At 51.4% G+C, this 22,284-nt stretch overlaps 1 protein-coding gene across 2 annotated transcripts in view; it reads left to right on the top strand.

The window, feature by feature from the left end:
- The first annotated feature begins 831 nt into the window (after positions 1-831).
- The window catches only part of FAM178B (family with sequence similarity 178 member B), an 86,305-nt gene continuing 64,852 nt past the window's right edge, over positions 832-22,284 (top strand). Inside the window, exons 1-7 of one of the 2 annotated variants that reach the window (XM_070511665.1) lie at positions 832-910; positions 1,104-1,525; positions 2,451-2,512; positions 5,542-5,649; positions 10,977-11,129; positions 17,316-17,421; positions 21,175-21,259. In XM_070511665.1, coding sequence (XP_070367766.1) covers positions 847-910; positions 1,104-1,525; positions 2,451-2,512; positions 5,542-5,649; positions 10,977-11,129; positions 17,316-17,421; positions 21,175-21,259 — 1,000 coding nt within the window. In that variant the 5' untranslated portion in view covers positions 832-846. Of the gene's footprint in view, positions 911-1,103; positions 1,526-2,450; positions 2,513-5,541; positions 5,650-10,976; positions 11,130-17,315; positions 17,422-20,761; positions 20,971-21,174; positions 21,260-22,284 lie in introns of those variants that run through there. The other variant, XM_070511666.1, reaches the window with a different exon arrangement.

Here is a 22,284-nt window from a genome sequence, read left to right on the forward strand (position 1 = left end):
CTGAAAAGAATAAACTGTTTTACTTTGCTATCAACAGTGCATCTCCTCACAGCCATATCCACATTCATTGTTATAAATTTTCAATTTTTTGGTTATTATTGAATAATACTTCATAGTCGTATTGATTTGCATTTCCTTCACTGTTGTTGAGTTTGAATGCTTGTTGAGTTAGTGTTTGTTTTTTTGTAAACTGTTGTTTCCTTTGATCATTAGACTCTTTAGCTCATTCAGATATTAGCCTTTCATCTGCATTTCAGTTTATCCAAGCCTGAGCTTGATGTGACGAGAGATGTTTATACATTTGGCATGGTCCATCTGAGCTGGAGATGGGCAGCTGCAAACACTGGAGGAGGTTTCTTGGGCTAGTCCTGGGGTCTCTTTAAATCATTTGTTCATTCAACAGAAATGCACTGAGCCCTACTGTGTACCAGGTCTGTGCTGGTGTTGGGGAAATGGCAGGGACCAGACAGCCTGCCCCACCCCTTGTCAGCAAACAGTCATACAGGGGTGACACCGAGTAAGCAAGACATGCAGGATGTCATCTCAGAATATAGCTTTCCTACTGGGCTGTGCTGGTTTTAATTTTATACAGGTTTAAAAAAATGTGATGTCCTTATACTTGCCCATCATATCCTTGGAATGAGAAGTCAGATCAGGCTCCCTACACCTCAGCAGCTTGATCTTCGTGGTGCATGTGCTCAGTCCCTGGGCTGGAGCTGGAGGGGGAATTCCCTCCTGGGCACCAGTGGGCCAGGCCCTCCTTTCTGGGGGAACCTAGGGATTCAGAGCATTTAGCTTTCTTCTGGAGGCTCCCCTCACTTGACAGGCAGCTCCTTCCAGGACAGAATGTCCAGCGGTTTGCAGATGGCCAGGTCCCAGAAGACTGTACAAGCCCTTCCTCAGAGAGAAGGTAGGTGTCTTTCACCTGCACAGGTAGAGCCCTTCTGAGGTTTGGGACCACAAGGGAGTGGAAAACCCATGGTTGAGGGATTCCCGTTTCCTGCCCACAGCACTCCCAGCTTCCCCTTCTCACCCAGAGTGCTGCAGTGGCTGGGATGGTGGTGGGCAGGTGGGGATACCACAGTGCCATGTCCCATCCACAGAGGTCCAGGCAGCCGCCACCGTGCCCATCCTCCTGCCCAACCTGAAGTGCAGCTGCTTCAACCATCCCCGGCACCAGGGGCTCTTCCGCGCCACCCGGCGCCTCTGCAGTCCCACCTCAGCTCCAACTCCCAAACTGTCGAAGAAGCCCAAGATGCAGGCAACTGGGGACATGTTCCCCACTGACTGGAGCCCACCACCTGTAGAGTTCCTGAACCCGAGGGTACTGCAGGCTGGCAGGGAGGCCCCAGCCCAGAGCTGCCTGGGCACGGTGGGGCCTCAGGGCCCGAGGAGACTGGCCTGCCAGCTGCCTGAGGACTTAGAGCAGGAGCGCCGGGACTCAGACCCCAAGGGAGCCCTGGCCTCCCTGGAGGAGATGTTCTGGAACATGGCAGGCCCTAGCAAGAAGGCTGCAGCTCCAATGGTGGACACCCACACCTCGGTAAGCCAGTGGCCACCCCTTGGCCTCCTCTCCTTACCACCCCTCTTCGGCCATCCCTCTTTGGTCACCTCTCCCTTTATTTCTGCTCCTAACTCCTGCTAACAGATGGTGTGGGGGTAGTGCCAGATTTGATGTCACTCCTGTGTGGTGCCCGTCTAGGCCTTCACAGCCAACAGTGGGTTTATGGCCGTGGAGAAAGGAGGGACTGTGGTACTGGGGTCTGGGCTGGGTCAGGCACGAAGACTCAGGCTGACTCTGGTCCAATGGATCAATATTCCTAAATGGACACTTCAGTGATGAACTTTAAGTTGGGAATAAACTGCTGTTGCTGGGTAGACTGTGAGGGCATGTAAGGGTCCGTAGATCCAGGAAATTTATTTTAAGAATAGGGCTTAATTATTTGTAATAGCCCAAGGTTGTCAATAACCTAAATGCCTACCACAAGGGAACTACTAAGTTATGTTCTGTTTATACATCAGAGTACCCTGAAGGGTATTTTTAAAAAATTGTCTCTGTAGTATTGATATGGAATGATCCTCAAGCAGACTGCTAGTTGAAAAGAGCAAAATGCAGGATAGGCTGTATAGTATGCTATCATTTGTGCTAAAGAGGGGATCTGCGCTGCATTGCTCTCCACTTGTCTGTGCATAAAATGTCTCTGGCAGCAAACAAGGAAAGAACGCCCGTGGTCACCTGTGGGGAGGGACCTGGCTAGTGGGGCATAGGGTACGGAGGAGATGTGCTACTGTGTGCCATATACTTTTTGGTTTTTTAATCATGTGACTGTATTGCCTATTCAGAAAAGTAAACAAAATAAATAAAAGACTTAATTTAGATGAAATGTTATTCTCCCCCCCCCATCTTTGTTTCTCTCCTCCTTCCCCATTCTCATGTGCGGTCTCTCCAGTTTACCTCTGGAGGCTCTGAGAGCTACATCAATAGCTTAGACTACTTACTGCAGGAGAAGAGGTGAGTGTGGGAAAGGGTCCCTCCTGGGGTGTTTGTTTTTGTGGGGTTGGCAGTAATTTCAGGGGTTCGTCCTCTAATACTCATAGTAAATTCCTCTCAGATAAAGCAGCCTACCCCACCCCTACACAGCGTGCCTCCCGGACCCCCACCACGTTCAGAGCCCCTGTTCCTGGTCCTCTCCCCACCTGGGCTCTATTCGGCACAATTCATGCCAGTCTGGGGGTCTCTCCACTCCCGTTCACGTGTTCTATTAGAGAGAAGTGGAAGAAGCAGTAGCTTTGACAGAGGGGTGCAGCCTGGCTGTTGCCTCAGGGTGATGCAGGGCAGGCGTAGGGTGCTGCTCTGTCCTACGCCAGCACTGAAGCAGCTTTGCTCCTTTTCCCACAACACTGCATCTGTTTCACGTCTGCCTTCTCCCTGGTGTTAGGGTGAGCCTCATCGTATGTAGAAGTTAGTTTCTAAAGGTGAAAGTCACATCCAGTCAGAAAAGGAAATCCCTTAGGGAGGTGGAGGTGGCATTGGAGACCAACAGACCAACACCACCGGTGCTCTTTCTTTAGTCAGCAGCGTGCTAAGTGGTTGGCTTGCACTGAGGGCCCATTTTGAGTGAAAATACTAGAATCCTACTCTACACAATAGGCTCTTCACACTGCCCACAAGGGCTGGGGCCAGCGAGACAGCATGCTCCTGCCTTCAGGTGGACTTCACTCCTGGGCATGCTCTTTGATGGAACATATGTGTGGGACAAATTATTGTTTTCTCCCCTCTGTCCATTCCTGGCCTTCTGGCCCACCCCAGCATCACCTCCCTCCTCCGTACTACTCCTCTGGGCTCTTAATAACCCACAACTTTTGTTGTTTGACTCCTTTACCTGGGTATATTTTCTCCTGCCTAGAGTGTAAGTTAGGGGCAGGGCCGTGTGTGTTTCTTTCCACAGTGCCCAGGACTGTGCTGCAAATACCGTAGATACCTTTCCTTTTCTTTTCTTTTTTCTTTTTTGGTTTGAGAGATGCAACAACCTTTATCATTGCAGCAAGTCTGATATGTATGTGCCATTCCCGGTTGGGCTTACCCCCACCCCACCCCACCCCTTGATCCTTGCCACTGTGGAATTTTGGCAGGGGGCAGAATCCCTAAGCAGAGAAGGAGGGAGGCAAGTGGGACTAGTGAGTGTTGGGGTCACCCAGGACCAGGGATTCAACAAGGTCAGGACACCTGAATCCTTTGCCCAGTGGGGGCTGGGAACACTTGGGTCTTGGGTTCAAGATTTGGCAATGCCTTGAACTGGATTCAAAGCTGGGCCTTGGTCCAGGGTTCAAGATTTGAGAGTGCCTTGGTCCCAGACCTCAGCTTTGGGGCTGACCATGGGGGACAGGTGGGTCCCAGATTGCAACTGGGGGGAGTATCGCTGGGTCCAAAGTTTGAGATTGGTCATGGATGCTCTGGTCCCCAAGCAAGGAAGGTGAACAGTTGTGGGAAACTGCCATGCCTGCTCATCAGAGCACCTGGCATTGGAGAATTGTCCCTCTGCCCTGGGCCAGGCAGTGGATACACAGAGCTGATGGTGCAGCCCCTGCTCGCCTGGTGATTTAACATGATGATTCTAGTATTTCCCATGCCGTAGAGTTACTATGGAGGGGCCCACCCAACTTAACCTGCAGGTCAGAAAAGGCTCCACAGAGGTGTCCCTGTCCTTGAACCTTGGAGGATAAGGAGGTTTGGGGGGTGGGGAGCAGCAGGGGTGAGCAGGGGTGTAAAGGTGGGTAGGACAGAAATTCTGGTGCCTGGCTAAGACTGAAATTGTCGGCGCTGGGAACTGGGGGATGGGGGAGTGGTCGTAGCGGGAGATATGGCCGAGATGTGAACCGGGGCTGGATCCTGAGGGGTCTCGTGGACATAAGGTCGAGTCATGGGAGAATTTTAAGCAGGTAGTGATGTGTTTTCCCGTGTGTTTAAGTGAGATCACTCAGGCTGCATTATGGAGAATGGATGGGCAGGGCAAGAGAGCAAGTAGGGTGAATGGTGATGAGATGGGGTACCAGGGAGCGGCTCACAGCCAAGAGGCTCCTGGGAGGGGGGCAGTGGGGCTTCTGGTGAATCTGCTGACCTGGGTGGCTGGGTCGTTGGGGACTGTATAGAAAGGAATTCAGAACTGGACATGTGGTGTCAGAGGGGCCAGGGCATGTTCGGCTGGAAATCATCCAGTTTAGTGGCAGCCTAGGAGGATCTGAACTTGAGACGGAGATAAAATCTTTGAGAACTGAGGACCTGTGGGCAAAGCCAGGGCGAGCATCTAGAGGGGCAGGACAGGGGCTGGGGAGGCTCCCCGGGCTCCCTCAACAGCCTGAGGAAACAAGGACAGAGAAGGCGAGGGATGGGCTGGAGCCCCCTTGGGTTTGGGTTTGCCTTGTGGTTATGGCAGGAGGAGGGTGAGAGAGTTGGGGTGCTGGCAAGATAATATGGGCATGCAGGGCCTGTGCAGGGGCTGGTTGAAAGAGAAGTGAGGTGCTCAGGGCTGGGGGAGAACATGGGGCTCCGGGCCTCTGCAGCTAAAGGTCTCAGGGTAGGGAGAGTAAGGGAATGAGCAGGGTCTGGAGGGCTGTTGTTGGGGCTGGCGAGGCAGGCCATGTGTCAGGGCTCCAGGGAACTGGGGCACGGGGCCCTTGCCTGGTCATTGCAGCTGGACCCCAGGAGGAGCAGAAGGGCTAGGCACAGGCCTTGGTGTGATAAACAGTGAGCAAATGCTGAAACAAGGTACACAGATAAAGGCGCATTTGAAGTTGTATGGTGAGAATTTTCTTTCAGGCCTGTCTGCTCGTTCTCAGACAGCACAATCCATGCAATGCAATCCCTCCCCTCTGCCCCCCAGAATCTAAGTGTGAAAGCCATTGTGCAGGGAGACTGGGGCAACGTGGCCCTCTGGTCCTCCATTCCTAAGCTTTGCTGGTGGTGGTCCCTGCAGTCCAGTGATAGGGCTGGATGACCAGGAGCAGTGCTGACCCCTGACGTTGGCTCTCGTCTCCCTGCAGGGAACAGGCCCAGGAGCAGGAGCGAGAGAAGCTGCTTCTGCAGGACTGTCCAGATCTCAACTCCCTGGATCTCAATGAAGATGAAGTCCCACTCACACCTGAGCACAGGTTGGGGGAGTGGGCACGGGGCAGTGGGGGGTGATGGTCTGCCCACTCAGGGCAGAGTCCCCACACCTGCCTCTCAAGGCAAAGGATTTAAGTGCTGACCTGCTCTAGGTTTTGGACAGAGTTTCAACCAGCAATTTGTATACATTTATGAGTTCCCAAGCTGCCTCCTTCTCTTAAACCTATATTCATTCATTGATTCAAGAAATATTTATTAGGGCCGGCCCGGTGGCGCAGCAGTTAAGTGAGCATGTTCCTCTTTGGCGGCCCGGGGTTCGCTGGTTCGGATCCCGGGTGTGGACATGGCACTGCTTGGCAAGTCATGCTGCCAAGTAGAGGAAGATGGGCACGGATGTGAGCTCAGGGCCAGTCTTCCTCTGCAAAAAGGAGGATTGGCAGCAGTTAGCTCAGGGCTAATCTTCCTCAAAAAAAAAGAAGAAAATGTTTATTCACCTACTGTGTGTCAGGGTCTAGCATGGGCCTTTGAGGACACAGATATAAAACACAGCCTGCTTTGCCCCTTGTCTGCCCAAATTTATAGAACCAGATCTCTTGGGAAAATAACTACACAAAACTACAGTCTAAACGAAAACTGCCTTTAAAGGGGGGAGTACAGCCACGTGACAGTTTTCATCTTCCCCTGTCTGGGGGAAGGAGGTGGCTTCTATCAGGGCTGTCGTCTAGGCAGGAGTCTGCAGGCCCATTGGCTAGAGGGAGGGCTGGATTCATCTGTACCACAGAGGCTTGGAGATGCCTGAGGACCACAGTTGAATCCACCTTCAGAGTACCCTGTTATCCGACCATCTATTTGTCTGTCTGTCTATCTTTTCATCCTTCCTTCCTTCCTTCCTTCCATCCATCCTACAAACATCTATTGAGTGCCAACTTTGTGCCAGGCTCTGTTACAGACTCTGGGGATATAGCAGGAACAAATTGAAGCAGAAATCTCTTCCCTCATGTTGCTTGCTTTTAGGCACGGAAACAAACAGTGAGCAAGATGAATGAAGATATGTGACAAGTGCTAATGAGAAAGGATAAAGTAGGGAGGGGCATAAGGAGGGTTGGGAGGGTTGGGAGATTTTGGACCAGTGATCAGGGAAGGCCTCCATGAGCAGATGACTTCTAACCAGAACCCTGAAGGAGGTGAGAGGCAGCTCTGGCAGGGCCCTGCAGTGGGAGTGCAGCTCGTGTGTTGGGGGAGCAGCGAGGAGCGGCAGGTGGGGGAGAGCAGATCAGGGTGGGCTTGGTGCCAGAGCTTTCTGCCTGAGCTGGCCATCACTCATCTGAACAGGATCCTCTGTCGCTGTGTTGAGGATAGACTGGAGGGGCCAGGGGGGCGAGGGTGGAAGAAGGGAGACAGAGGGGCAAAGGAGACCACGGCAGTAATCTGGGAGAGGTGGGAGTGACTGGGAGTGAATGTGGGGTGGTGAGGAGTAGGCAAGTTCTGGATATGTTTTCCGGGTAGAACTGACTGGATTCGCTGATGAACTGGATGGAGGCTGTGGGAGAAAGATGGGAATCAGGCACCTGAGGGTCCTGAGCAACTGGAAGGTTGGAGTTGTCTTTAATTAAATTGGGGAAGACTAAGTGACACCACCTGGGGTGGAGGTGGGAGCGTGGGATCAAGAGTTCGTTCGGGGGGATCCCAGGGGTGAGATCAAGTAGGCGCTTGGATGCCCTTGTCTGGGGAGGCAAGCTGGGGAGTCACCACGTAGGAGTGATATTGAAAGCCACAGAACTGGATGAAATCACCTGGGGAGTGAGTTTATATAGAGAAGAGCAGGGGTCCCAGGGTGCAATGTAGAGGTCACAGTCACCTTGACAAGAGCAGCTCTCGTGGATGAGTTGGGATGAACCTGACTGGAATAGGTTTATAGGTGAACTGGAGGAGAAGTCGAAAGAGAAAAATGGGCAGTAATTGAAGAGGGAAGTGGCATCAGGATAGATCTGTCTTTCCTTTTTTTTCCCTCCTTCCCTCCTCCTCTTCCTCCCTCGGGAACCAGGTGTCAGGAGGAACTGGGGTGGGCTCCAGAAGGAGGCCACTCGGCCGTGTGACTGGGGCAGGGTGGTCAACATGCCCTGGATCACCTGCCTGTCCAGGCTTTGCTTTTTCTGTAAGTCTGAGTTATGTTATTTAGCGTTGGTCCAGGCAGCAATAGGGCAAGTTGTGATGCACACTCGAAGTTAGCATTCTGCATCCACTCACTAAGGGATCATTAAGTTGCAACATAGGACTTCCTCAGGGCCTCCACTTAGGATCCCCAAATTGTTTACATTGCTGTTATTACCCAGAGATGATTATGAGCCACGCCTTGGCTGGCTGTTTGCTTTTTTCTCATGTTTTTCTGATAATTACATCTGGACTAGATCAGGGATCAACAAACAGTAAAGTTTGTAAACAGTGAATATTTTAGGCTTTGAGAGCCATACAGTCTCTGTTGCAGCTACTCAGCTCTGCTCTGTTGTTGTAGCGGAGAGCTCCCGTAGGGGATACTTAAATGAGGGAGCCTCTCTTTGTTGCAGTAAAACCCTGTTTACAGCAACGGGCAGGCATTGGCTGCAGACTGCTGTTTACTGACCCCTGGCCTAGAGTAGGAGGACCCCTACCTCCTAATTGGCATCAGTTTTCACTGTGAAAATCTGTGAGTGTTGAGATTTGAAGAGCCATCCAGATAGGCTGAGAGCTACTCACACACTGCCCAGAGACCCAGGGAAAGGGTGCTGTGCAAGCTGAATCCCAGAAGGGCAGATGTGGTGGAGCACAGAGACCTGGTGGAGTCAGCGGGATTGAGCTAAAGGCCTCCCTGGACAAGAGTGCCTTGGTGGCATCCTAAGTGATGAGAGCAGTTTTCTCTCTGTGTTGGGGCTTGTGGATTTGGTTTCCAGGTTCCCATTCACTGGATAGACAGCCTTGGAATTAAACCTTTCAAAACCTCTTTAAAATCTCTGTAGCAAGAATAATTATTCTAGCTCTTTGCCTTTCTACTGAGTACATCCAGGATTCTGAAAGTCAGGGCTTGAATATTTTGAAATTCCCCACAGAAAGGGAGTTATCTGGGCAGCTGGTGTAAGACAGAAGGTGTTCCAGGCTTTGAAATTGCTGATAATTTTCTGGGCCTGTGACATTTTCTAGTAGTACTTTGAGAAAGACTTTTTGACAACAGCCACTTTGAAGTGGTTGTTTTAATGTGGGATCATTTTGATGGGACTGTTCAACTCTGCTTCAAAGAAAATTACTCACCAGTGTACAAAGCAGCAGGCTCTTCCATCCCTGACTGGGGCCAGGGAGGAAAAAGGAGGGTGTGGGTCTGGAGGGGTAAGGCCAAGGCTGGGGGCTAGCCGTCATCTGCCAGACAAGTCACCTGTGACCAGGAGTCACATGACTACCACAGTTGCCCATTGGAAAAGGACCGGAGCATCCCGAGCAGGTCATCTGCTCCTGGTCTAAGGATTGGCTTGCATCTTGAATGGATGATGTCCTGTATTCTCTGTTTCTTAAGTTAAAAGACCTTATGTGTGTGCTGATGCCGGGGGGTAAGGAGGGGGACAGAGAGGATATTTAAAGCACAACATCATCCTTTATCCTCACTTTTGGACTGCACAGGAAATCCTCAATTAGATGTGTGAGAGTCATCTCAGAACTCTTAATAATGCACATACATTATATTTAATATCACAAAAGTCCCTTTGTACGATGGTTTGAGGGACAGGGCTAAGACCCTTTTACAGATGGGCCTAGTTCTTATAGATGTTTAATAATTTGTACATTTTTAAAAATTATAAAAGGAACATAGGAAGCCATAGATACTCAAAAACGCAAACGGCAAAGAAATTAACAAAACAGAAAATTGTTTTACCACTTGTGTGGTGGTTTGCCGAGTCTGCTTCCAAAAGGCTGTGGGATCAGAATCTCTCTGGTTTTCCAAATGTCATTCCCATTCATTGTGCCATTTCATCCTCGGGACAACCCTGTCATGTGGGTCAGCACCTTACCTTGGGTCACTTGTTCAGAAAGTGAGACAGATTGTAGCTGGCCAGGGGCTGGCCACCAGCCACACTCCTCCACCTCCAGTGCCAGCTGCTTGTGTCCCAATTCCTGACAGGAGCCCCAAGTGCTGTTCCTTCTCCGTGTCACTGTCTCAGAGTTGGGCTGGGAACCTGTGTGTGGGCCACCCCTGTGAGAGGAGGGGCACAGTGCCTGTAACTTCTTTTATTTTGTTATTGTTGTTAAATGTGTGTTGTATTGCTACAAAGTCAAGCAGAACACAGCTGTATGAAGTAAACAGGAAATATCTCCCCTTCCTTCCCCCTCCCGTGATCCTGTTCCCTAGGGATGACCCGCAACCACAACTGGGTATGTCAGATATGTGTGGGGTGTTGCATGTGTCTAAGAATGTGTGTGCACATGTCTCTGTGTACACCTACACACACAGACATGCACACACACACACTTCCTGTTGTGCTGCTTAGTGTTTTCATCCCCAAGGTGCTCTGGTCAGGTGTCCATTCCACTCCTTCGTGTGCAAAGATTTACCTCATTCTTAGGAATCATCTTAACTGCCTCCCTTTCCCCCATTCCCTCATAAATGGATCTTGAAGTCCTGCCAGTTTTTACCCCTCCCGATATAGTTGGAATGCATTCCCTCTTCTTCTCCCTTTTCCTTCTCTCTGTGGGCCCAGCTCTGATCTGTAAGTCAGACTTGCAGGGCAGGGCAGGGCAGGGCCTGGGCATCTGTGTTTACAGGCTTCCTGCGGAGTTCTTCTGATCACAGAGCTTGAGGAATGCTGCCCAGGGGGAGAGTCCAGGCTCCTTTACTGCATGACGCCATCTTTGACCCTGGCTGCGCCCGGCGCTTCTCTCCTCAGCCCCTCGCAGCCCCATGTAGGCAGCTCTGTGGCTGGTCCACTTACTGGAGGGCGTTGTGATGATTTGTTTACACTTTTCTTCTGCCTGCAAGGGCAGCCCACCCCCTTCATCCTGACCCATCCTTCACCACCTGGCACCCGCATGTCGTGGGCACTCAGTTAAAGTTTGAACCAGACACAGCCCACAGGTGGGGCTGGGTTTGGGACCAGGACTTCTGGCTCCTGGACGAAGGCTCTGAGGGAGGGATTGGGGTGTATACAGAGAGTGGGAGGGGGAAGGGCTCCTCAGTCTACCTCTCATGGGCTCTCCCTCTATCAGCAGGTGGCGCTGTCCTCGCTGGTCCTCTCCCTACTAGGCCACCGCTGCAGGGCAGGTGCAGCCATCTGGCCTTCCCTGGCCTCTCCCATGCTGCAGACCAGGTGCACCTGCTGATTCCCGGCTCCCCTACCCCTTGTTTTGCCAGGATGCTGGTGGAGAGGTTCTCCGTGTCACTGCAGGTCATCCCACCAGTACATCCAGGCGAGACCGTGTTTCTACCCAGGTGTCACCCCCTGCCTTGCATCCTAGACTCTGCACACCTGAAGCCACGCAGCCACCTGGAAGGGCTGTTCCTAAGGTAAATGTCGGCCATGTGGCCAGACTGCCTGCCTCATGGAGTCCAGTGAGAATCATGGACCACCCCAAATGAGGAAATCTAGAGCTGTGTTTAGCCAATTGGACATGTCAATTTTTAGAGAGATAGATAGAAGTAGTCACATGTGTCTACTTATAATATTTAATTTACTAATTTAGATGCACATACTTTAAAAAAATCCCACATTACAGCAAATATTAGACTGTATTGACGTATTTATTTGGCTTTTTCCTCCCCTACACCCTGGTTTCATGGAATAACTAGGCAGACCCGTCATACATGCTTTTGGGGTTATGTCTCCATCAACACTGGAGCCACTTTCTGGGCCATCCAGTAGTTTTCCAGAGCGTGTCATCATCCCTTGCATGTACTCATTGGAGACACTGTACTTCTTCAGTCTCTGTGTGATGCTAACACTGAAGAGTTGTCCCCAGCCACAAGTACCCTCTGTTTAGCATTAGGACAGCTGCCTGTTCCTCTTCTCTTTGGAAGTAAATTCACAATCATTGTCACATAACCACCATGCTGCTTTTTAAGGGGATTTGGAAAAAAAAAACTTTACCACAGTAACATCCAACACTTGCAATTGTGTGTTCATATATCTAAGAATAAGAGAGAAAGCCAGCAGGATTCAGTGCAACCTGCTGGGCCTTGGCTGCCCATGGGATGGAGAGGCAGCCACCTGGCCCACCCCAGCCCATAAGGAGCACAGAGGTTGGACTGCTTCCGTGGCCTCTTTTAGCCACGTTAGGACTTGAATGCAGGAATCTTGTTCTCTTTTCCAGCTATTGAGGGCTTTGCTATGTCATTTCATTATTTCTAAATCCATCTTTTATGTAATAGAAAGATAACGGTTTGATGTGTTTCCTTTAAAACTTTTTATCATGGAAAGTTTCAAGCATATGTAAAAGTAGGAAGAACCGTACAGTGTACCTCCATGTAGTCATCACTCAACTTGAGCAATTATCAGCTCAAAGCCAATCTTGTTCCATCTCTACTTCTGCCCACTAACATTGTCCTGGCAGGATTATCTTTTAAGCAAATCTCAGACAGATATAATTTAACCTGTAAATACTTCAGTTTGTGTCTCTAAAAGATAGAACTCTAAGCATAATACCATTAAATACCATTATTACACCTAAAAAATACAGTCATTGCTTAATATCATTAATATCAGTCAGTATTCAGATTTCCTTGATTGTCGTGTAAATGTTTTTAATATATTGGTCAAATCAGGAACTAAATAAGACCCAAACATTGCAAATAAGCAATGTAATGTTAATGGTGAAATAATGCTGCATGGCATTGATACCCCAACATATTTAACCATTTTCCTCATTTTTTTGACATACATGTTATTTCCACCTTTTCCCTGTTATAAACAATGTGTTAGAGAATATCTTCATACGTAAATATTTGTCTGAAGGTCTGGACTGTATCCCTGGATGTGATGTGAATGATTGAGTCTGAGTGAATGAATATTGGTAAAGGTTCACTTTGCCAAATTGAAAAAGTATCTAATAAAGAGATGATGAAAAGGGAAAAAAGGAATGAAGGGAAACGAAGAAAGAAAGTAGAGCTAGAGAAAGGAGAGGGATGAAGCCTGTGCTGGGCAGGAATGGGCAGAAAGGGGCAGAGAAAGGAAGCATTTTTCAGAGCTGCTCCAGTCGCGCCCTCCTCTGGGTTTGTGCTGACAGCAGGTTCTCTGTCTGGGCTGGATGGCAGGCAGGAAGTGCTTGACAGAGGAGACTGCCCGTGGAGCGGGGACCTGAGATCAGAGCAGCCCTGCCAAATGGGGCCAGGTGGCTGGCTGGCTTCCCTGGAGCGAAGAATTCAGACCCTCCTCCCTTGAGTGTGCTAATGGAGCACAGAGGACACGGTGCGGCCAGCACCTCAGATCTGAGGGCCTGGAGGAATGCCCGGCGCCTCGCACATGGTTGGGTTGGGGCCTCCTGCCATGCAGTGGGTAAGGGCCACTTCCTGAAGGTCACCATTTACCCTTGGGGTCATCTTTTATTTCCTGTTTGTGCCAAGGACTTCAAGTCCAGGCAGAAGAGTGGGAGAAACCAGTCATTCAATAGTTATCCCATTGTCTTCAGCAGGAAACATGAAAATGGAGGAAGAATAAAAGATTACTTGATCTCTCAAAAAGCGTTATGGTTCAATTTTTTGCCATACAAAAAGTTAACACTTTGTGAGATTACAGGTGGACTTTTATTTTCCTCATTATGTTCTCCTATGTTTTCCAAACTTTTATAATGAACATGTATCATTTTTGTCATTAGAGGCTTTGGAAAAAAAAATGTGAATATGATTTTATAAAATCTCCCTGGAAATAGATACACTTCTCCTTACCCGTCTGTGAAGGGGGATATTATTTCTCTTCCTACCACACAAAGTGGGAAATCTCGGCACCGAGTAAGCCAGCACTTTGTCTCAGATCACAGGGCAAGTGCAGGGGGCCTTGGTGTCTGAGCTCCAGGCCACGTCCTCATCCTCATCCTCGTCCTCCGGGATTGGACCTACGCAGGTTTCTGTGCAAGATCGCATCTCCCAAGAGCCCACAGCTGTGGGACTGGAAATGGCCTGGATGATCCTCTCTTGTTCATCACCCTGCTGGATGTGTGACCTCAGGTCAGTTCCCTGGGAGCAAAGTCACATGCCTTTATGACAGAAGTTGGTACCAGGGGCTGAACTTTTTCCTCCTCCTTTGACAACAGTCCAAAAGGAAATCCAATCCCCCAAGGGGAAAAGCTTCAGGGCCCCACGCCCACGTGCAGCTCAGAGGCAGGAGCAAGCTCCAGGGAAGGGTAGAGTTTGCCTACGGAATTATTCACAGTCCTTTTCGGGCCCCCACAGTGTGCACAGGAGTGTCAGGACCCACATTTGTCCTCCAGATGCATCTGCCGCTGTTCCTGCGAGATGTTCGCAGAGTGTTTTCAGGGAGCCCAACATGCTGGCGGGGGGCCTCCGTCCAGGAATACTTCAGCAGGCAGGAGAAAGTGGGGGGCTCTGAGCTTCCTTGATGTAAATGAGGCTTGTGCACCAGATCTCCCTGAGGCCAAGCCGCCCCAGCTCATGCTTGGCCACCACCTCCTTCTCTTCCTGGCATGCTGGGTTGAACCCTGGGTGAAATAAATTCAGCAGTTACGGAGTGTGGACAGGGCTGAGCCACCCAGCTGGCTGCAACTGCCCCCAGAAATCAAGAGGCAGCGGAAGCAGCCAGCTGGGGCGTTGCTAGGGTCCCTGGGCTCCTGACGGGGTCATACTCACTTATCTTTAAACAAAGGAAAGAAAGAGAAAGAAGAGGAGCAGGGATGAATGCTCTGACCATTACTCATTTCTGTCCTCCCTGGGCATTAAAGTTTCATTTGAGTGACTTGGCAAAGATGTGGAGACTGATGCTGTATAAATAACTACACTTGGTGTTTATCCCTCTGTGCCATCACTTGGGATTCCCAAGGCATTTAGAGACTTTGCCCTCTGGGACTGCTGCCCATAAAATAGACGAGGAGTAGAGGCTGGGGGAAGATTTACTTGGGCATTATCAGGAACAGAAAGTGCAAGTACAAGGTCAGAGCTCTGCCCAGGAGCCCAACATGCTGACCCAAGCTGGCCCCCTCTTTTGTTGTCCCCTTGTTTTGTCTTTTTGGCTAATTTCCCCCTTCCTTCCTTCTGTTCCTGTGGCCCTGTGTCCTTGCCATGATGGCTGGGAATTAGCAGTATTCTGACTGTGGTTGCTCCTTGTCCCAGGTGAGAACCTCCCTCACTGGGATGTCCAACAGCTGGGGCTTCGCACGCAGCCAGGCCTGCACGGCATCTGCTGGCAAGGGAGGCTCTGTCCTCCCTGTTCTTGCTCCAGGGTCCTCTGACATTCTCAGGATAACTTCTGACCTTAGCGTCCGCCCACTTGGACCCAGTGTCAGCATTCTTGATTTGTGGATGAGACGTGGGGTTTTGTAAATCTACCAAGAGTTCATTCTGTAACCCAAGGCTTTTGAGCTTTCAGGGAACACACCTCCCACCTCCTTCCCTTTTTCTCCAGCTTTCCTGGACAGGTGCTGTGTTCCCCACCTCTCCCTCCTGCCTAAGATCAGGAAGTATCTGCGTGCAAGACCCATCCCTGCCCTTCCACCAGGCTGGAGGTTACTCAGGCCATTAACCTCGCCCCTTCCACTGAAGGGAGAGAGGGCTCGTGCTTCATGAGGTGAAGCAGCACTCCCCTCGCGCCTGGCACGCACACTCGGCGTGGGATCCTGCCTGCAGAGGAGATTCCTTGCATCTCATCCAGCTCCAGGCACAGAATTCCTTGAAAGCCATTCGCTTCAAGACACAGCTGGACTATGCCCTTTCTGCCTGTCTCTTGCTCCTGGTCTTACAGACTAAACCTGACTCAGCGGCAGTGAACTTCGAGTCTGACCGTTTCTGTGGCAGAAACTGCGCTGCAAGGCTGTGTAGCAGAAGGGAGATTTTGTGACCTGGGAGGTATCTCTCTCTTGGAGCAGCAGTTGGAAATGTGCTGGTCTGAGCCAACAGGGGCTTGTACAATCAATTCCCCTACTGAGAAACTGGCGGGGTGCCCCCCTGAGCAGAATGCCAGAGCCTCCTCAGAGTGCCTGGAGCGCCAGCCTCCTTGCCACATGGCCCCTGGCCAGGTCCTGCCAATTTGTGAGGTCTTCCAGACATCGTTTGCTTGGGTATTGTCTGCATTCGGGGTGCTAGACCATGCATCCATTGCACGGTCAGTTCGTGAAAGTGTCTGTGTGACTGAGCGCGTGGAGCAGAGTGGAGTGTGCCAGCAGCCCTGGGGTGCACACGTGTTTGTATGTACAAATAAAGGTCTATTTTAGAGCAGTCAACTTCACAAACACAGGAACAAAGCCGCTTTCTCCTCTGAACTTAAATGATTAGGGAAAAAAAATATACAATTTGTGAATTGCCTGGACATACTCAAGGTGACAGCAGCTTGGCTCGGAGGAGAATCTTTGTTTTGGAGCATTCTGTTCCTGGCAGATTAAAATATGTCCTTTTTTAAAAAGGAGAAGAGGGAGCTTGGGCTGACCAAGGAAATTTCTATCTGGAGTCATGACTTTAAATGCTGTCTGAGATGTTCTTTGCATGGATTTGGTGATTAAAAAGAAGAAAAAACATGAAATTACTTTTTCATTTCCTGGAATCCATATTAATTGCATTTAGGACATTATCTAGAAAGAGAAGGCAAGAGTATTCACAAAATGCAGAGAGAGTTGGAGAATCCTGCCCCAAACCCAGCCTCCCTGGGGAGGACCAAGAGCACAGCAAGGGTGATGACCTCCAGCCACCCCCTCTGAAATGACCTTCCAGCGGAGGCCCTAAAACCACACGGAATATTTCAACTGCTGATTTTTCAGGGATCTGGGATCCTGTAGGTCCAGATGACCTACCAGGGCAACAATGGATTAAAGCAGGCCTCCTTCCCACACCAGCAGTCTGATTTTGAGAGCTCCTGGTAGGAGGGAGTGGCTCGACAGCACCCCGTTGTGAATGGAATCGCAGCACGTGGCGAGTCTGAGCGCCATTCCCTCAGCTCTGTGACAGTTGCTACCCATTGGTTTCTTAAAAATCCTCCATGGCACCCTCATTTGTTATTTCCTTCCCAGAACTTCCCTGTCTTGGGCCCCTTTCTGTTATTTTCCCATCTTCTCAGATGTCGCCTTTGTTTTGGAAAACACAAGACCGGGCAGAAATGCTCTGTGTAACCAAACCCCAGACGCTGGCCCCACGTGGGCCTCATGGGTAATTCTGTCTGCCTGGTGCAGCCGGAGCCCTCGGCTGAGAGGTGTGACTCCTGGGTTTGTTCCTCATCTCGACACAGATCCTTTTTGCAACCTGGTAAATACCTCAGTTTTCCCTTCCATCAAATGGAAAGTATGCCGCCATCGTGTGTTTAAAACACTGTGAGATGTGTTCACGGAGAGCAAATGATTCTGATGGTGACGTGAGTTGTTTTCCTTCCAACAGCTGCTCACATCATGGGCTCTGTAAGCATTTTGTCCGTAGCAGTTCCTGATGTGATTCTGGTGTCCCAATGAAGCTGAAATATGAAAATCTCCCTCAGTTTTACTGAGACAGGTGTGTTGAGGACGGCTGCAGGCGGCCTCTCTTAACCTCGCTCCTCTGCCCCCGCAGCTCCCCGCCGGCCCAGCAGCTCTCCTTCCTTCGCAGCGGCCTCCTGAGCAACCTGTACCTCCACACGCATGACTGCCCCGTGCCCGTGCTCCAGTGGCTGTTCCAGGTGAGGACCACAGACCTGCCACTAGGTGGCGGGAGCGTTCTGGCCGAATAGCTCATACAGGGAGGGGCTGGGCACGCACCCTCTTCTGGTCTTGGGGGCTGTTGCATTTGTCCCAGCTGAGGCAAGAGGAGGGAGGAAGGCTTGTGATGACTGAGGCAGGGAGATGCAGGGACCAGCCTGTGGTCTCACTCTGCTCCCCCTCAGAGCAGTGCCTCCCAGGGTGTTTCCTCTGCCACCAGAAGCCCTCTCTGAGGTTCAGTCCATGCTACTCAACAGGGGCTTCCATTGTGTCCAAGCTGATCTCTACTCTAGGTTACAAGTCCTGGCCCTGGTCCCATAAGCAGCAGGAGGCCTGCTCAGGGGCCACCGTAGGCCCTACAGCGCGCTTGGAGGTGTGAAGACATCTCATGAGTTTAGAGCTGTTGGTGCTCAGGTGTTTGTTTGCCTTCCTCTGTCGGGTTGTAGGTCAACTGGAAAAGCCTAGGACAGCTGCTCTGTCTTCCCTTCTGGTTGCTGCTGGAGCACTTTGCCTTGGGGGAACATGCATTCTGCCCCACACTTGAAACCTCTGTACTGAGAAAGACAGTGAGAAGCCAGCAGGGACAGCCCAGGAACCAGCTGCTGTGATCTGAATGCAAGGCATGAGGATGCAGCCTTGGCCCCCATCCAGGACCATCCCTGCCTGGGGACGGGCAGGTCACAAGTTCCAGCTGGTCTCATTCCTGCCAGTTGGAGCCTGGACCCCAGCTGTAAATTAGAGACCCCGTGCTGGGTGGATTGTTCTAGGAACTTCTCAGCATCAGCAGACTGGCTGCCTTCCAGAAAGAGCCCTCCAGATCTCTCTTCTGCCCTCTGGGATCCTTCCTATTGCCCCTCCCTGCCCCAGTGGAAAAAGATACCCTCGGTTTTTGGGGCCCTTGTGTGTGGCTGTTGCTCTTGCCCTTCCCCCAGGCCCAGTGGGAATGGCAGGCCAATAACAGGGAACAGTGCGGCCATTATTCTCTGCCCCTAGTCAGTGCAGCTCCTCATTGCTCCTTGCACAGTGTATGACAAAACACATAATCGAGCATTGGGAGGTACAAAGAGCTCGTCTGAGACATCGCCCACAGAGGGTCCTTGTGTGACCCTGACACGGTGTGGACAGCCTTCCCTGTCGATTAGCCCTCAGAGGGTTGGCCAACCTCCCCCCCCCCCCCCACCGGTCTCTTCTCCCACCTCTGTCACCCTGGGAGGGGCCATGGAGCAGAGGACCCATCTCTGAGGCCAGACAGACTAGGTGCGAGTTCCAGCTCTGCCACTTAGTACTCTGTGACCTTGGGCGAGTTATTTAACGTCAGCTCTGTGCCTTACTCTCTAACCTGGGCCAATAGTCCCATGTGAAGGTTAAAGGAGGGAATCCTGGGACCTATCTTGTCTGTATGGTCCCCCCAAAGCTCTGCCTAGGGCCTGGCATCATCTGGAAGGAATGATCTTAGTGCAGCAGTTGGTTCTGGTTCTCCATCTTGAGGAAGGAGAAACAAAAGCTCCTCCTGCCCCATGGCTGAAGCCACACGGGTGGAAGGGATGCCTGGGCCTCGGGACCCTCCTTGGCCAGACTCTGTCCAACGTGTTTGGCTTTGGGGCAGGGTTGCTGACGGTTGCCCAACACAGTGACCATGTGGCCACTCACATGGTCTCACAACAGGCCTTAGCAGAATGGACTCTGATATTTCACTTTTGAGGTTTTGGTTTTCTTGCCACTTGGGACGTATTTTCCCATAGAAATAGTAGCGTTTCTTCATTCATAGGCAGACCTGAGGACCTGCTACATCCTAAGCTCTAGGGGTAGAAAGATGTTGGAAATGTTGTCCCAAGTAAGTGCACAGAATGTGGCCGTGGTGCGCAGCAAACTTCAGCACCTCCGCTCTCAGTGAGGACTCTGCTTGCAGAGACAGAGTCCGTGGGGTCTCCCTGAAGCTGCTGAGGGGATTCTTATAAAGGTGCAAGGGTAGTTGGTGGGATCCAAGGGCAGGGGTACAGCTGGGCCTCAGGAAGAGCTGGAACCAGGATGGAGAAGGGTCGAGATCCTAGGACAGGCCTTAGCTTCTCTCTATTCCTCAGGTTCCATGGCTAAGAAAATTCCCAGGAAGGAGAGTCTGGTTGGCCTAAGAGGGGTTAAGTGACCCCCTCAATCAAAAAGTCCAATCAAAGGCAACTAGGTGAACAAGGTCACTGGGGTTGCATACCTGGGTTGATTCTGGAAGGTAAGGGATGGGTGAGTTGGGCGGACCTCCCAATCCTGCTCATTCAGCCGTTTCTTTGGAAAAGGCATTCCGAGTTCCCATGGGGACTAGGTCCTGCTGCCTGCCCCCTCCCTTTCCCAGGGTCTTCAGTAAAGTGTACAGTGGGTGCTGGGTGAATAGTCTTCAACGTTAGTGCTCACGAATTACCTAAGCTCGTCACCTAGTTTGTACCTGCCAGGTGAGCCTTGCTGGGGAGGCTAGACAAAAGCAGGTAGCACACGCTCTCGGTGAATTTATATTCATGCTGGGAGACGAGCCAGTGTTCAACTGTGAAGACGTTGGAGAGGAAGGCAGAGTCCTGGTGTCTCTGGTCAGGTCCCGGGAAGCGGAGTCTGAGAGGCGGTTTCTCTGCAGGTTTCCTGGGGAGTGCTCTCAGGAACCACACCCTGGAGGGAGGGCGGGAGAGCAGCAGCTTCACAGAGAGAGAAGCTGAGGGGAAAAGCAAATGCACGAAGCCACAGCCACCTGCCGGGGCCTCTGGAACTGGGGTGACCCTTTAGAGTTGTGCTAGTTGAAGCAAGGGGTCCAGCCCTTTGGACCCCAGCATCGGCTAGTTATCAGATGAAGGCTGCACTTGGAGAGGGAGTGTGACCTCTGGTGACCACTCCCTCCTTCCAAGGTTAATGCCCAGAGAGGGACTCAGCTCAGGGCCCCCAGCCAGCAGCAGTGCCCAGGCCCTGGGGATGAGAGCCTCGGTCGTGAAGGCATCGTGCCCAGAGTGCCCACCACAGCGGGCTTTCCTCGGCAGTCTGGGGAGGATGGCGTAATGCACAGCCTGGCTGACCACGGGCAGGAGCAGGGTGCCAAGGCACTGCCCTACCTCTGAGGTCTGGCCTTGGCTGTGTGTCCCCAGACTGGATGGCACTGGTGGAGAGGGTACTGTCTCACTGCCCCTGTTCATATCATGCTCTCTTCACATTCCAAATTCCCAGCTTATGGCCCTCAGACTCAAGGAGCATTCAAGTCAGGTGAGTTGAGTCAGGTGGGGACCTGCCCCCTGGCAGGTTGTTTGAGGCTCTGTGCGCGGTGCCAAGGACTGCCCAGAGCTGGTGCTCTCAGATGGCTGGAAGTTAAGGTGCTGACCTGGAAATGACGTGAGGATCACGGACAGGGTCCGAGTTCTTGTTGTTCAGCTGACTGTACCTTCGAGTGCCTTCAGGTCCTTTCTCTTTCCTACACTGGCCCTGCCCCACAGGGGCATGCTGTGACCACTGGGAGTGAGGGGTGAAAGGAGCAGGTCTCTCACACGTGGAGGTGGACAAAGTAGGTGAGTTTAAGTCACAGAGACCTGGGGAAGTTGCTTGACCCCTCTGAGCTTGGTTTCCTCATCTGTAAAATGGCAATAATGACAATATTCTTCTACCATGTGGACTTGTGAGGATTAAATGGTATTTACTTAATGTGGAGTGGTAAAGGTTTACTACTATTATTCCATAGGAATGACCCAGTAACCTGTTTTTTCTCTTCCTAGCTGTTGACATGGCCTCCAGAAACTTCTTTGGGAGCCTTTGGTCTCCTGTGGGATCTCAGCGTGGATGGGCTCTTCTGTCAGTCCGGTCAGTACTGGGATGCAGGGTGGAGACTTGTGCCCTGAGTACCCAAGCTGGAGAGCTGATATAGTTCCCAGCTCTGGGTCCCTCTGGAGCCTGGCATGCAGAAGAGGTGCTAGTGGGGAAATTACCTCACCGGGATGTGAGACATCAGGCCATCTTTGGCTCTTGTGCCGGTGTTAGCAAAAAGCTGAGCCAACAGGCTCCTTGGCATCTTGATCTGGCCTCAGATCTGTGTCACCGTGGCCAGGTCCAGGGTGACCTCACAGACTCTTGGGATCCTACAACAGTCTGGAAGGTGGGTTCTCTGTATTTAAGGGGCCAGCTTGCCTCTGAGCTCTTCCTGAAAGCCCCAGTTTGTTTGGGAGGGTTCCAGGAGCATCTGCATCAGATCAGGGGAGCTCCTTGGGTTGGAGTCACCAAGGGGGAGGGCCCTGAAGCTGTGCCCCCACCAGCAGCCCTCCTTGGTTCCTCGGGTGTCAGCAGAGCCTCTAAGTTTGGGCTGGGCTGAAATGAGAGCCTTGAGTCTGTGCCTTGGTCCTGACATTTAAGGGGTGCATTTAAGTCATCCTTATATGTTAAGATGTTCAGAGTTCCACAGAAGCAATTAATTTGCCCCTTAGTGCCTGTACCCTTCGCAGGCTGTCATCATTTGGTACCTGAACCTAGACACCTTGGCACCAAAAGATATCATGTAACCAGTTGAAAGTTGCTTACAGCAGAGGGTGAGAGGGATTCACAGGTGTCCAGACCCGGCCTTTGCCTGCTGGCTGTGATCTGCCCACCCTCCCACTAAAACACCAAAGCACATGGCTCTGAAGGTCAAGGTTATAGACAATGATGCACCATTAACTGCCCCCCTGCCCTTGAATTTCTGCTTTGTGTCTTCCCTACTTCAGGAGTTGGCTGAGCTGGGGGCCATCTGTCAAATTAGAGCATTCCAGACTCCTCCTGCTTCCCCCTCCCCCATACCCCACACCCACGCCTGGGACCCATCTAACTGAGGTCTTCTGAATAGCACCAGTCTTGAC

Source organism: Equus asinus, chromosome 6, assembly GCF_041296235.1.
Source record: "Equus asinus isolate D_3611 breed Donkey chromosome 6, EquAss-T2T_v2, whole genome shotgun sequence".
Lineage (NCBI taxonomy): Eukaryota > Metazoa > Chordata > Mammalia > Perissodactyla > Equidae > Equus > Equus asinus.